This window comes from Eschscholzia californica, unplaced genomic scaffold (assembly GCF_041429995.1).
Source record: "Eschscholzia californica isolate CP2 unplaced genomic scaffold, dmEscCali1.0.p SCAF_1, whole genome shotgun sequence".
NCBI classification, from domain to species: domain Eukaryota; kingdom Viridiplantae; phylum Streptophyta; class Magnoliopsida; order Ranunculales; family Papaveraceae; genus Eschscholzia; species Eschscholzia californica.
Window position 1 is genome coordinate 27307581 of NW_028238198.1, and position 15809 is coordinate 27323389.

General features: G+C 37.9%; 1 protein-coding gene, 1 long non-coding RNA gene and 1 pseudogene across 3 annotated transcripts; 2 read left to right on the forward strand and 1 right to left on the reverse strand.

The window, feature by feature from the left end:
* Positions 1–290: 290 nt before the first annotated feature.
* Positions 291–1915, forward strand: LOC147565648 (uncharacterized). Its single transcript, XR_015237354.1, has 2 exons — positions 291–480; positions 1573–1915. It is a non-coding gene; the product is annotated as an uncharacterized LOC147565648 (long non-coding RNA).
* A 469-nt stretch (positions 1916–2384) lies between these two features.
* Positions 2385–9050, forward strand: LOC147565649 (uncharacterized; annotated as a pseudogene). The gene is made up of 4 exons (XR_015230250.1): positions 2385–2937; positions 3271–4074; positions 4697–5704; positions 6318–9050. The product of XR_015230250.1 is annotated as an uncharacterized LOC147565649 (transcript).
* A 467-nt stretch (positions 9051–9517) lies between these two features.
* On the reverse strand, positions 9518–12859 carry LOC147565650 (E3 ubiquitin-protein ligase RSL1-like). The gene is made up of 3 exons (XM_086652155.1): positions 12063–12859; positions 10738–11501; positions 9518–10000 (listed from the first exon to the last, which is right to left on the reverse strand). Exons 1-3 carry the CDS (start codon positions 12702–12704, stop codon positions 9757–9759), a joined length of 1650 nt encoding a protein of 549 aa, XP_086508281.1. The 5' UTR covers positions 12705–12859; the 3' UTR covers positions 9518–9756.
* Positions 12860–15809: the final 2950 nt, after the last annotated feature.

Consider the following 15809-nt stretch of genomic DNA (forward strand, 5'->3'; position numbering starts at 1 on the left):
CCCTTAATTTCTGTCTTTTACCAAACTTTTATCAAATCACACAAAATCGAAGGGTATTTCCGGTAGTATCCGTAGAATGAACACAAAGATGGGGAGGAGAGAGAAGGTAAAGACCTAAGGGTCCGTTTGATACGTGAGAAAACTAGGTTGGGAAATCGATTTTCCTACGAATTCAGTTTTCCACTGTTTGATAGAACCCAAAAAGTGTGAAAGTGTAATTCTCGTGGGAAAAAAAGGTTGGAAAAACATCTAAAACATTTTACCATCAACAAGGTATGAAAATCACTTTCTTACTCATTCTTTTACGCGTTCTCTCTCCTCCCGTAAAAAACACCTTTGCTTCCTCCTAATTTTTTCAGATATCCTTCACAAATCTTCAACTTACCACATAAATCTCTATCCACCTCTCCCTTGATCATTCTTCCCTCTCTGAATCCACCAACTGAATATCCAAGACAAGAAGGCAAATCGAGTAAAAAAGTATGCCTCTCACTCTCTATCTCTCAACTTTTGTATTTTTCTGTTAATTGCCCTAATTGTTTGATTTGAACCCTATGATTTACAATCTTGTTTGTTGGGTGTTCCTTAGTAGTCATCTAACCTAGTTTGTGATCATATTAGAAAACAAATTGTTAGATGGAAAACAAGAGTAAGCATTTATGCCAACAATCAAAAATAAACTATAAGAACTGGAAAGGTCAAGAGAAGTTTGTGATCATATTGGGGTTTCTTTAGCAGGAACTGTGAGTTTTCGCTGCTTCAAACTCATAGGTTTCTTGCTCTTCATGTTTCCTAGAATCCCAGGGTTCTTCTAAAATTCATTAATATGTATTATGATCCACAGTGAAGAAGGAAAGGTTAGGAGAATTTTGAAAGTTAAACCCTTTTTTTATGCTTCTGGGCAGTTCTTCCATCTAAGTAATCATTACACTTCTGAACTTCTAAATAACAATTTATGAGTGTTACTTTCGTAACCAAACTTCCCTAAATATGAGCAGATTGGTGTCGGTGTTACTGCATTTAACTCTTTCGATATCGATTATGCTATTCATTGTTGTATTGTTTTATGTGCTCGGTTAGGTGATCCGAACTGCTATCTTCAACTACAGTTATTTATGTTTTTCGTTGTGATTTATACCATGGTTCGTGATAACTCGTGACTTAGGCACGCCCGATCTTGTTATTAATTGTTATCTAGATTAAACAATTGCAAGGATCAATGTTATCTCTTTGTGCTCATGTTCGCACTTTCATGAATTTTGAAAATGTTTTGTTTCTTCTAAATGACAATTTGTTAAAGATGTTCAAAACAAGTTATTGAATGTGGATGAAAATATTTATACTCTAGTTACCAAAGGGGAATTAACTAGTCACATCTTACTAACCCAAAAGTTTCGTATATAGTTCACATGGGATATACTCGAGCTGCACCTAACACGATCATTCCCCGAGTTATTTGGATGTGTCGTTCGACCCAAACTACTTTGCATTTACACTACTTAGTTTATAAATTTTTGTATTATTTATAAAGGACTGCTTTGATTTCTTGAACAAGACTACTTTGATGTACAGGTAAAATGTTTAACCGAGGACATCACCGACCTTGAACGTTCTGCCAAGAGTCCAACAAGCAACTCCAAATCTCCAGCCTTTGTCGTCTCCCACTATGAAGATAGCAACCTGAAATTGAAGAATGAAAAACCAAGGAACGGTAGCATAAGATGCCTTGAACAACAGTAGCATTAAGATGCCCTTGTCGTCTCCTCAATTGAATGGGTTCATGTAGGTCTTGGCTTCTAGCATTCATCTTGTATAGTCTCTCTTTTCTTTATTGATTGTAGTGATTAGAATTACTCAACTAAATTTAATATGAATACTAGTATTGAATGAGAATCGGTATATATGTTAGATTTCAGTTATTTGGCCATTGACTTGGTTTATTTTGTTTAGTCTTTATGGGATATCTATCACAATGGAATAACATAGACATTTAGAGGAGATATACCAAGAAATCTTCATAATATTAGATTGATTGCTTTAGATATGGGTGCTTTAGTAGCTGGTGCGAAATATCGAGGCTATTTGTGAATTGATGAAATTCATCTTGTTCTTGGAGCTGGTAAAACTCGAGGGTCAATGGATGTTGTTCGTTTGTTTAAACCACTGCTTGCTAGTGGGCAACTAAGATGTTGAAGAGTTTCTAAAATGCTTACAGAGATGCAGGAGAGAAACTAAAGTTTCAAAGAATTTTAAAGGCACTCTAAATTTTCTCACAACCAACCAAACACTAGAACTTGAATTTCATATAGGAAAGAAAGTCATTTTCTTTCCCATAAGAAAAGGTTAATTTTCTTACCCAACGTTTTCTCACGTATCAAACGGATCCTAAACTACAAAGAAGAAGAGGAAGAAATTTGGGGGTTTTGGGGTGAGAGGAGCAAATAAAGATATTAGATAAATTATCAGAGGATATCACAAGATATTGAATTCCTTACTCCTCTCCCCTTTCTTACTCCTCAAAATACTCCCAACTGAGACACAGTTGTATATATACATAGAGAGAGAGAGAGAAAGATAGAGATTTGCAGAAGAAATAGTTTCTCATTTCTGGGTTTTGTTTCAAGTCATTAGCTTGTAAATTTAGGGCAAAAAAAGACTCAATCTTGTATTAGGGTTCTAAGTTTGGCGGCTGGGATTTCATTTTTTGTAGCTCTGAAGAAGATATGGAAGGTCTTCATAGTTAGATAGTTTAGAAGATTTTACAGTGCTCTACTTTGGATGGCGATGATTTGACCAGGTTGTTTGTTCATGCCGTCTGAAGCTTTGCCTAGGGATCGGAAAGATTTCACTATTTCTAGGGCAAGACTGAAGACATCTCATAACGAGCCCAAAGGGTTCGCCAGATGGAGAACTCACGATTCTCTCGCAAGCCTTCAGGTGAGATTTCTTCTTCTTCTCTCTCTCTCACTCTCTCTCTCTCTCTCTTTCTCTCTCTAGAGGTGTTTGATAATCTGCTTAGAAAAAAGATTAGATTTTTGGGACAGAAAGCTTTTGATTCTATGTTATAATTGCAACTGACTAGGAGGAATCAACACTATGAAGAACTAGTTTCTGAACTCCATTTCTTGCTTGTTTTGTGTTTTTATTAGGTGATAATCAATTCTCTAGTTTTCGGTCTCCTGCTATATATAATTATCTCTTGCATTATTGCTAGTTTGTGTTCGTTTATGAGTTTCCCTTTTTTACCCTGTCAAAAAATTTCTGCTGAAGGTTATGGTAAGCAGGGCCTCCGGTATCAACAATTCTCTGAGGAACCTGGTCATGGATGTATGCCTTCAATGTCCAGTGACAGGATGGTGGAGGGAGATAGCTGCCATAACCATCTTGGTTGCAGAGACAGAGAGGGGAAATTTGGCAGGAACGGCTACGTAAATGAAAGATTGGTTAGTCAGAACGACTGGCAAGAGAGTCCGTCAGAAAACGCTGGCACCTCTGCTAACTCCTCACGAAGGTCGCCTGTTTTAGTTTCCCAGAGATCTGTCAGCGTGCACCCGTCTCAGCACCATTCCGACAATGAAAAGATTTTTTCAGAAACGTTAATGTCCAAAGATCTACCTGATACAACGGGTAGTTCCAATGGCTTCAATAATGATCGTAAACGACACAAGGACCTTTCATGGGAGCCTCTTAAATGCTCTCGTTTTAGCAGTTTGCCATCACGCAGCTCTGCTTCATGCCGTTCAAGGAGCTTTGGAGAAGATTTGGATGAAAGAATTAAGCCCCTCCTTGAGGATGTTCCTCTTGATAAAATATCTTCTGCATCGCTTGAGGAGGCGTGTTTCATGAGAAAGCAGCGAATTGGATGGGGGCAGGGGCTAGCGAAGTATGAAAAAAAGAAGGTTGAAGTGCCCAACGAAACCATATGCAATAATGGGTTGGTCACTTCTGCTAGCAACTCTGAGACGCCTTGTAGCCTTGTCCCAGTATCTTCAGATAAAGGGCCTAATGTTACTCCACTTTCTGGGTCTGTATCTCCTGCAACTCTCTCTTCTATCTCATGCAGTTCATCACCAGGTAAATAAAGTGTTCCTTGCCATGTCTTTCATGGATGGTTCTTTGTTTCTAGTAGTTACAGGATATGATTTTTGTGTTTCAGATTTGAGGCATCATTATTAAAAATTTGAAAGAAAACAGACTTCATTCCTTTTGTTATTCTCTTAAGTTCAGATGAAGGTGGATTTTCCTTAAAAAATAGAAGAGGGAAAGTGGGTCGACCAATTTGTGCTGATAGTTCCAATGGAGTTAATAATTGTATCTTTTTCTTTTCTATAGCCCCCGGTATTAAAATTCCAGTGAACAGATACTGCGTTTAGATGAATGTGTGTTCTGGAGATGTTGCCTTGCTCCTGTCAAGTGTTATACAGAGGTCCAACACTAGTCTCTATATTTATGCTACACTCTTCATAATTGTTATCATCACTTGTGCCTCGTCAAAATATGATATTGTTAGGGCTCATGGTCTTCCATTGAACTCTATCTATAGCTACTATAGAGCATTACTACTAGATTATCTTTCAACTACCTCAGCCTGCGTGTCCACCTCTCTCTCTCTCTCTATGCGTTATTTAGTAGTTTCACTTTTACTAGTCAAGTTAATCTTTTGCTTCTGCATATTGTGATTGTTGGTCTCGTGCAGCAGGTCTAGAAGAGGCTGCGAATAATATAAAGGAGATGATCCACTTATTACCAAGTGATGGGTGTCCAAATTTTGATCATGTCTCCAGCAAACTGGAGCATTTTGAGCTCAGCCACATCAGTAATTTGAGCTCTTTGCCTGTCGAGTTTCTACAACTAGAAGACTCAAACTCTGGGGACTCTGGGTTTCTACAATCAACTTTAACAAGTAAGTTGTTTCTATTGAAGAGCAATGTTCTGAGAGCACTAGAGAAGACTGAAACTGAAATTGATGTATCTGAAAATGAACTCAAGTTTCTGAATTCTGAATCGGTAACTAGCGGTTCTCATCCAATAACATCTGAGTCGTTGTCGGTGGAATGCACAGTAAGTTGTGAAGTAGCCAGAGCTGAACCCAAGGTACCTGAAAAATATGGTCCTGTGAGACTAGTTTCTACTGTTAATACGCCAGTTGAGATACCACGTTTATGTAACGGTAAAGTTGAAGATTCTTGTGCTGAAATTCAAGATGTTTACGTTGATAATCCTCGCATTGCTGCCGCCAAATCTATTGAGCCTCAACAGTTGGAGAAGTCCATATCTGCACCTATTATTGCCGAATCTGGAGAATTTTCTGGAGTTTCTCAAGTAGCTATATTTACATCTCCAGTTCCACTTTTGGTATCCAATCAAATTACTGCTAGAGAAACATCGGAAATATTTTATAAACTATTGCCAACTGAAAACTCCCATCTTGATATTTGGGAGGCTAGCAGAATCTCTTGCATGCAAAATATTTCCCTTGTAAAAGAAAAGCTTGGCATATGGAAATGCTTTTTCAGGTTCAAGAAGAAAGTTCTGACTCTTAAGTTTAAGGCTCTTCTAAATATATGGAAGGAAGGTCTCTGTCTACTTTCGTTTAAGAAGTCTCTTGCAAAGCCTCAGATAGGGTTTAACTCATGCTTAAAAACATCAGCCAGTGGATGTCATAAACAGGGGACCTCAATCCGCTTGCGATTTACTTCATCTGGTAAGTGCCACAGTGTCTTTAAGTTTTGATCTGGCATGACTCATGAGCGATATAATGGTCTATGGTTTCTGATAAATAGATGTCGTGCTTATTCTTTGTGCTTAAATTTCATGAACTTTTGCCTCAAGTGTCTAGTTTTGAATTATATCCTAGGTGAACAAACATAGGGCAACATATTTTGGTTGTCCACTTCTATAGAAACTGTCCTAAAACTTGTGTTAGCACGTTTCTCGCAGGAAGCCCAAAGCTTTTACACCAAAACATTCTCCTTGGCCCTTTGGCTATCAATCTTCTTTAAAGCAAAACTAAAAGAGCCTTTTGTGCGATAACATTTCAGTGGTAACGGACTCCCGATGTACTACTGGAAGTCTTCGATCTACCTAACAGTTAATTTCTTGTTGCTAGAGTCGGTACATAATTTGTTTGCTCTGATAGAGTCCATAGACCACTATTTTGTCCGTTACCTCATTATCTTTTGTTTTTTTATGTTCTTATGGACTTAAGTTCTGGAAGATCCACGGTGTAAGCTTAGTACGTACTTGTTTCCTATAATCTGCATATTGTGTTGATTATTTTCTTTGCTGGTTTGTGCATGTCCTTTTTCCTACTACAGCAGGCAATTTGACTGTGCTCCCTTCCATTGAGACTCTGAGCTTTAACAGCAAGCTGGTGGCAAACTCCCAAATGAAGCTTGACAGGACTACTCTGAGGATGCCTGCTTTAATGTTAGATGAGAGAGAGAAGAGTGTGTCGAGGTTTGTCACAAGAAACGGATTAGTTGAAGATCCTTGCACCATTGAGAAAGAAAGGGCGACGGTCAATCCATGGTTTCCTAAAGAGAAGGAAGTATTCTTGGAGATGCTTGCAACTTTCGGCAAGGACTTCAAAAAAATTGCTTCTTTTCTTGATCACAAAACAACAGCTGATTGTGTTGAATTTTACTACAAAAACCAAAAATCCGATAGCTTCGATAGTGTAAAGGAAAAGTGGCAGGTCAACAAGAACGGGAGAAGCTTCCCTACCAATACATATCTGGTATCATCAGGGAGGAAATGGAGATCTGATCTAAATGCTGCTTCCCTTGATGTACTGGGTGCTGCTTCGGTGACGGCAGCTAATGCTGATGTCAGCATAAATCAAACAGATGCTGGTTCAGTAAAGTCATCTTTCGGCGGGTTTTGCAAGAGTAAATCATCTCGGGTTAAAAATGGTGTATTGAAAAATACGAGGGATGATATAATTGGTGATGGAGCAGCAACTTATACCAACGGGCTGATGGGCTATTGTTCTCTATCTTCAGAGCTAATAATGGGCCATTGTGGTGTAAGTTCTACTCACCCTGACCAGACCTGTATGGAGTTCAAGAACCAAAAGACTGATTCTTTCACACTTGATGTTCCATGTGATGTTGATGACGAGGGAACGTCTTCAGATGAATATTGTGGAGATTTGGATTATGTAGATTGGACCCACGAGGAAAAAAACATTTTATATCGGGCAACACAAACATATGGTAAAGATTTTGCCAAGCTCGCGGAGTGTATCGGGTCAAGGTCTAGTGCACAATGCCAAATCTTCTTTAGTAAGGCCCGTAAATGCCTTGGACTCGACCTGATCCATTTAATACCAGATAATGAAGTTTCGGGTTATCTCGAGACCGCTTCGCAGGAGGTTCATAGAATTGAGCAAATTGATCCTCGTTGTCTTCTGAAGGCTAAAGAGATGGTGGCGGAGAAGCAGGAAGTCGGTAATGATGATGAAAAAAGTTCAGTTGAAATATGTGGCCAGAAGTTCATTGCAGCTACAAATTTACTGCAGTGCAATCAGGAATCCGATGCATCATGTTTTAAGGCATCACCAGCTGCTTCTGTTGAAGGGTCTAGAGCTGAATCTGATAGACAAGCTACAGATATAATCCATACTAGTAGTTCATATGCTGTTCCAGATTCGAGTACAAATGTTAGAAGTATTGACCCATGTTTCAGTTCTTCGTTCGATCACCAGAAACAGATTTCTTCAGTGAAGTCGAAGCTTGTCTTGCGGGAAAGAGGGAATTGCCTTTTTCTGCCTGCTTCCATCGATCATGTAGAGGACCATGTTCGACACGATACAATCTCATCAAATGTTCTTGAGGAGTTCGAGAAAAAATACCATCTAAAGTCTTCAGTTCAGGATGGTATTAAGAATAACCTTTCTCATGAAAACTGCAATGGCACAAAACGAAGTTCATTGTCTGAGCTCCCATATCTGTCCACGGAACTTCATGAATCATCAAGTGATCATAGGAGAGCCCATTCTTGGAGTATGTCTGATGGATTAGAGCATTCAGAGAGAACAACTGATATCAAACTTTTTGGGCAAGTTCTGAGTCCTCAACCATCTTCACAAAATCCACTAACGACATCCCGTGAGACCAATGATAAGTCGTTAACCAGACAAAAAATGACTTCCGAGCCATTTAACTTGGATTTAAATGATGAAGGATTAGATGAAACTTCGGTCCCATTGAAGCTTGATGTTAGCAATCATTCAGGTTTAGAAGGTTTTCCCTTGAAAAACGATTTTCCTGCTTCTTACGAAGCAGGAGATGAGCAACCAATGCCATCAGTTGCCAAGGAAAAGGACCTGAACTTGGATTCTATCCCAGCTCTGACCAAAGATCAAGAGTTGATCGATTATCGAGTGTACAGAAGCTACGAAGACACAAAAGTAAAGCCCCTTGCAGTTGTGACATAAAGCGGCATGATTCTTTTCCAGAGCTGCAAGAATGCGATGGGTTTGGAACTGAATCAGGATCGTCTCAAGGAGGAAGCCGGGTAAGTGGAAGTTGTAATGCCATATCCTATCCTATTACAGCCATAAAACTGCATTGTGCCATAACAGAGCAGCGGACTGGTACAGGAACAAAAATTGAACAGGATGACTTGCAGTTTGCAACTTGTTATGGTAGATGGGCTGCAGCAGGTTTCAGGAAGGAGGTTACCCTTCCGTAATTGGCCCCAAGCCATGGGCTTGCACAGCGTTGTATCATATTAGTGGTAGATGGAAGTGTGAATCGTTGATTTAGACTTCGTTTTTCATTGAAGAAAAAGAACCTGCAAGAAGTTCAACAGGTTGAAGATAGGTAGTAAATGTAGCCATTAAAATGTTCCAACTACGACGTGCTAAAGTTAATTCTTTCTTTTGTTGTCTGTAAATTGATGTATGAATGTTAGGGTTTAGTTTATTGACTCTGTTAGAGAGTTGTTCCATTGGGGCGGTGCAGAGAGAAGCAGATATTGTCAAATTATGTTGTAGTCTGTACATATTCTTTATAATGTTATTGGCCTTCAGAAGGTTGTCATAAGTTTTTCATGTTTCTCCTTTTCTGTTAAACAAGGTTCCTTCCGGAAATACATTACCAGAAACTGGAGAATGAAAAATTAACAGGTCCAACCTAGAGCGCGCGGCTGACGATTTGAGGATTGATGCCAACCCATATTGAAGGTCCTTTTGGACTAGTTAAAAAAAAATTATAACCCAAGTAATTAAAAAAAAAATTATAACCCAAGTAACTAAACGAAAACGAAGTCATTTAACTATAAGAGTAAGTCGTAGATGAATCTAAGCTTTAACATGTAGTGTTGTTATCCGAGTAAGATTTATCTCATCTTTCTAAAAATGTATATATTGTTATTGAAGTTAATTGACTTCTATTATAAGGTTCAACTTATCTCCCTATAACTAAAACTGCCATGTGGTTAGTAGAGGGAAATGACTACTGAGACAAACATCTCATCATCCCACCTAATTTGCAACAAAAATATATACACATTTACAGCCAAAAGAAGCACTGATCACTGAACCTAAGAATTTGAGGTACACAGATACAAACCTTTTCAAATTTCACAAAAACTTAGGTTGGCCGTCTCCAAATGGTAGCATAAAGTAATGTCAGACCAACCTTAACTATTCATCGGAAAGAAAATATAAAACCAAACAATGAATTTCTGTTCAGATGGACAAGTTCAACCATTACTCACAATGTCAGTTGAGCTCATGAGAGTCGTATTCTAAAAAAAGAAAGTGCCCCCTGGCCGCAGAACTGCAATTTCATCTTCATCAAGCCACTCTTCATAGTCTTCTTCTTCTTCTTCATACTCTTCTTCTTCTTCATACTCTTCTTCGTCATCAAAATCTTCGTCATTTTCAATGTCTCCGTGCAAAATATTGGCCTCGGTCCAGAGTGGACAAGAACATGTTGCTTTTTTGTTCTTCCATTCTGCTCCACACTTGTAACAAAATTCGTTGCCGCACCTGAAACCCAAGTAAGTTGGCATTTAAGATATTGTCAAAACATGGAAGAGTTCTTCAACATCCTACATTACTTAGGAGGGGCTTCGGAGACTGGGTTATGAGTATGAACTCTAGCCTAGAGTCTGTAAAAGCCTTTTGTCATGGAGCAGTTGCCAAGAACAAAACTTTATACACGTTGGTCTTGGGCCCGAGTGGTAGAAGAGGGGACAATATTAATAACTACAAGGGCTTGCGCCATTACAAGTAGATATATCATAGGGATTTTCCCAAGTCGTAAACATCAAATCGAAATGCTCAACTATTGGGACCTCTGCATTAAGGAAGAGAGCGAATGAAGCATGATAGAAAAATTATCTCCTCTTGTTTCTACTCTAACACTCAGAATACGTAAAGCAAGAGATGGTATGAAAGAATGTTACAGATACTATATTTTAAGGAAAGGAAGCAGAGAACAGATATAAACTTTTACAGTTTCTAATCTTTATACTGGTAAGGAGGAGTTGTTGTTATGCACAAAAGAATCGATGATTCGAGCAAAAAAAGATGTTAGGCATAGAGAATAAGTCAACATGCCGAGAATTGTTTGCAGAAAGAACCCAGTCCAAAAATGAAGTTGAACATTCAAGAACACACTTGAACCAATAATAGTCATGAATTTCAGGATAGGATCATATGTTTCTATCTTAATATTCAAAACAAAGCAAACTTGGGTTGGTTGTTAAGAGAAAAAAAAATACCTGCAAGTCATGTGGAAGCAACCTTCAGCCAGTTCTATCATATGGTTGCACTTCATACACTGGCGCCACAGTTTCTGCGAAGCAATAAACTTTAGTTTTGCTTCTTCTCCACGCGGATTTACCTGTTTATGTTCATCGCAGGACATGCCACTGTGCCATGTTACTTTGCAATTGATACAGAAAAGCCCATGGCATTTGATGCACTTCCTGGCTCCAGATCGATTTGTATTGCCGAATAAATCATTATCAGACAAAAGCTCCGTCTTAGACATCAAAGTCGAGCACTTTGGGTATGGGCAATAAAGTTTTTCTTCCGCAGGAACAGATTCCTCCTTTATACGTTGGTTCATCATCTCAACAAATTTAGGGGTTAAAAATCTTCTACAACTATCTACTTTCAGCAGGATTTTACATCCTTCATGAGGGCACTCAGGTATTATGCCATGAAGTAACTTAACTTCTACATGCTGCTTCATACAAGGAAAGCAATAGCGGTGCAAGCAATCATCAATGGCGAACACTTGACTAATATCAATATCTTCCAAGCAGATTTTACACGTTTCTTTGATGTTTTTGGCTTTATTAGATTCGTCCGGCTTCATGGTTTGAGAATCTATAGCATCCCTTGCCAGTTTGATTGCAAATTTAACATCATTCCTTGCCAGTAAAACTGCACGACAACTCGTAAACATCCTTCGAAGGGCAAACACCTGTTTGATTAGTACTTCCATATTACGTTGCTTCACTTTCCATCTCCCAGTGATCTGTGTGAGGAGGTAGCCATAAATTAGTGCCTTTGATATCAGGAAGCAGAAAATCAGACTAAACTTGTAAGAGAAAAAAAGGTTACTATAAACCATTTCATACAATTGTGCCCCAATACGTGAGCCTCTGTTTGCCTCAAGGCATATGCTTCACGAAGTGTTTGGCCTTTAGATGTACGTCTTCAGGCAAAATACGACCGAATAGATTTGATGCACGCCTCAAGCCTTACACCTCAAGCTGTACGCTTCGACCAAGTTTTTACATTTAGACATATAGCTCACAAATGAAATGCGTATACATTGCTTGAGCCTTTAGATGCATTATGGGTTGGGCCAAAATACAACCCAAACGCTTTGATGTGCATCTAAGGGAATAACCAATTCTGCTAGATTATCAACTTAGGATAAGAAATTCGGAATGGGGGGAAAGGTTCACAATCTTAAAACGCCTACATACATCTTATGCTCCCGACCAAAACCCAACTAATAAGTGATACCCAGACATGTTCAGAACTTCAATTTTAAATGGAGAATGGAAAGTTTAAAGTAAAGCAAACTTACTTGTTTAAAGAGGGGATAATAATCAATGAAGATGACAATATTCTTGATCTTCAAAGAATGAGCAGCAGTAAGACCATCAATCAAAGCTTTTACTTCCACAAAACGATGACTTCTCAAATTACCAATCAATGGTTTTTGAATTTTTAGAATCAAATTATCTCGACGATCACAAATAGCAGCACCAATAGCAGAACAAGTAACTTTATGACCTTTAACTATTTCTTCACTGACTAAACCCCTAAAATACAATCTATATGGTTCACCAGTTACTGAATACAAAGAAGAAAATGAAGAAGCCGAAGAAGAAGAAGAAGAACCCTCACCAAATGGTTTCTTGAAATAATCACCGTGACCTGCCCTTTCTTTATCGGGAAATTGAGTGACATTACGATGATCAGTCCGACTTTGAAGATAATCACGAACAATTCTAGAGTGATCATGATCTTTTTTTTCTTGATCTAAGTTGTCCAATTTTAGGGTTCGCAAGCCAGTCAGATAAACTAGATCATCATCGTCATCATCATCATCAAGATCGTAATCACTGTCTGTGAATCCAGTTTCATATCTAGAGGCGTTCATGGCTTCCTCCATCTGCAAACGGAAGGCAAAATCGAGATCAGAATTAAACCCTTTTCCTGCCATTTTTTCTAGGTCGTCTTCGTCCAATGCAATATATCCTCTCACTCTCTCTCTAGAATTTCATTTGTGATTCTGTCTACTGTAACTGCCCTGATAAAGCGTACATGATGATTTGCTTTTTCCACGAAAATGACAATATTATCCTCGTTCTCGCGTCCTTTGTACGTTAGTAATATTTGGGCTTCTATATGGGCCTAAAGCCTATGGGCTGTTCCAACGAATCAGTTGCGGGGAATTAAGCGCTCGCCCTTGTTAATTGCTACCCTTTACTTGGTATAAAAGTTTTTCTCAATTTTGCCTCTCCAGAGCGCCAAAAGCAATAATAAGAGGCGCCTATAGGATCATCAGTTGCCCTTCAATAACGGAAACAAGTCTATTTTGGTCATTTAAACTTCGAGTACGTATACCCTCCCGCCAAATGTTTTTAGGACGTTTGGGCCAACTAAATTGGTCAAAGTTAGGGTATTGTTTGACTCCATATAATAATTGTATCATAAATGGAAGATTTCCAAGACATTTTAGGGGGGAGTCGGATTGGGAAGTTGGTGGGCATGATTCGAGACATTCTCTTTAATTCTGTAAATTGCACCTTGAGATTTCACTTGATTGTTGTGAATTTTGTGAGTCTTGTGACTTGGAATACAAGTGAACTAATGGAAAGTAAATTTGACTTAGAAGTTTCAATTTTGAGTGCAACTAAAAATTTAGTAAAGAATAAGTGCTTTGACTAGTTGTGAGATTTTGATTTTGTAAAACTAGTTGTTTGTCTATTATGTATTAAGAATTAGAATTCAAGGTAATGTTGGTTTTGTCTATCGGCAACTAACTTACAATGCAATTAGAGATCTTAATAAATTTTCGAATCTTATTTAAATTTAAATCGAACGCAAGTTTTGCTAGTATAGAGTTATTTGGTTCACTTTCTCGAACAGAAAGAAACCTGTAGAATGTAGAAGGAGATACTTGCGCTTATGATATCTTCCACGACGTTATTTGTCTTCATAGGAGGGGTTTCATTATTATTGGAGCAAGCATCTACCACTACTTTTGCATCGCCCTCAATGATACACTCCCGGCAAAAAAAACTTTGATTAGCTAGACGTAAGGCTAACTTGCCGACATTACTTCCGCCTCTAATACATTCATTGCCATCACCACTGTAAGTGTGGTTGTTGTGAATGACCCATCATGGTGCCTCCCAACCGCCACTATTGTCGCTCTACCATATTTAAAAGCAGAATCAAAGTTGTGTTCCATCACTTCAACCATAGGAGTCTATGTTACTTCCGTCTCACTTGTTTCTCTGTCCACCACATCATCTTGCTCAGTCTCATTCACGAGAAGTCATTCGTCATGTTTATAGCTTCCGGAACAACCATTGATTACGTGGATTAATCCCTTCAAATACCATCTCATTCCCCACTTTCCACAAAGACTATAAAGTATATATCCTTGTCATGATCGAGCATCCGATGTTATCTCCTGTGAACCGCCCACTAACTATGTCAATGAAAGTCATCGGTTGTTCCACATAGAGCGATAAGATGTGATAAGAATATTACACTCACACTGAAATAAAACAGGTGATTGTGGGGGTTAAAGTGTCAAAACATCTAAGATAATGATTTATTTTACACAAAACATTTTTATCAAAAGTCAAAAATTGAAAGTGAAATCTAACCTCGTTACCTCGGATATATTTTCATTTGTATATTTCTTTCTTAGATACTTTATTAAACAGACCAAATCTGATTGAAAGTACTGTCGACCCTAATGTATATACATATATACTGATTATTTATAGTAATTTTATTATTTATATCTTTTTTTTGTTGAAACTTATTATTTATATCTACTGTAATTTTTTTGTTGAAATTTATTTAGTGTAATTTAATAAGAGGGATTGGGTTAACCATCCAAAATGAGGGAAGAAATAGGTTTCCTATCCTAGGTAGCCAAAAAATGAAAGGCAGGTCAAAAGAGTCAGGTTGGAAAAAAAAAATGACGAAATGGCCCTTGGAAAACAAAGTATTTACGGTTCATGCCATCGAAAATTACAAAATTGCCATCAAAATTTTCTCGGGAAACGATTTTTTTTCTGAAAAAGAATCTGACAACCCGTCTATCAGAATCTGTACTGTTCAGAAATTTACGGAATTGCCATCGAAAAATTCCCGGGAAACAAATTTTTTTTGAAAAATTGTCTGACGCATCGGGAAATTATTTTATTTACTGAAAATTTTCTTTTGTACTAGACACTTTTTGTACCGGGAATTTTCTTTTGACCGGGAAATTATTTTATTTACCGGAAATTTTTCTGTACTAGACACTTTTGTAACGGGAATTGAAATTTCGTTTGAAAATTGAAAATTTGAATCTTCTTGTGTACGGGAAATTATTTTATTTACCGAGAAGAGATGGTTTGCTGGCGAAAATTTGAATTTTAGTAAAAAATTTGAAAATTTGAATATTCTTGTGTACGGGAAATTATTTTAGTTACCAGGAAGAGATGGTTTGCTGGGCGACAATTTGAAATTTCGTTTGAATTTTCAAAAAAAAATTGAATTTTCAAAAAAAAATTGAATTTTTTTGTGTACGGGAAATTATTTTATTTACCATCTAGTTTTTTTTTTTGTCAGGAAACGTCAGCATGTCCCGTCCAAGGGCAAGAGGGGGATAAAAAAAAATCAGGAAACAATAAGCTGTCCTGACATTTGAACTGGAAACTCATATTTTGACAAAGTTTGATTTATTTTGGTTTTACCCCTCCCCCCCCCCCCCCCCCACCCACCCCACCCCACCCCACCAAATATTAAACCTTTCACTCAAAAATCCAATTTAATAATTTCATGTGCCTTCAACAAAAAAAAAATAATAATAATTTCATGTGCCTCTTCCAACTCCCACATTGTCACCTCTATATTTGGTCAATGGTCAATAAAAAAAGGCTGCGGTTTTGGGGAATAAAGAAAATTCTCCGGGGAATAAAGACTTTTCTTAACACTAGTCAAATAAGATTGATTTTTTATGTTTCTTTTTATTGCTAAGGGGCTTCTAATTTTAGAAGATGCTATAAAAAAGGTTCCTCCATCTCATCACCTCATTCTA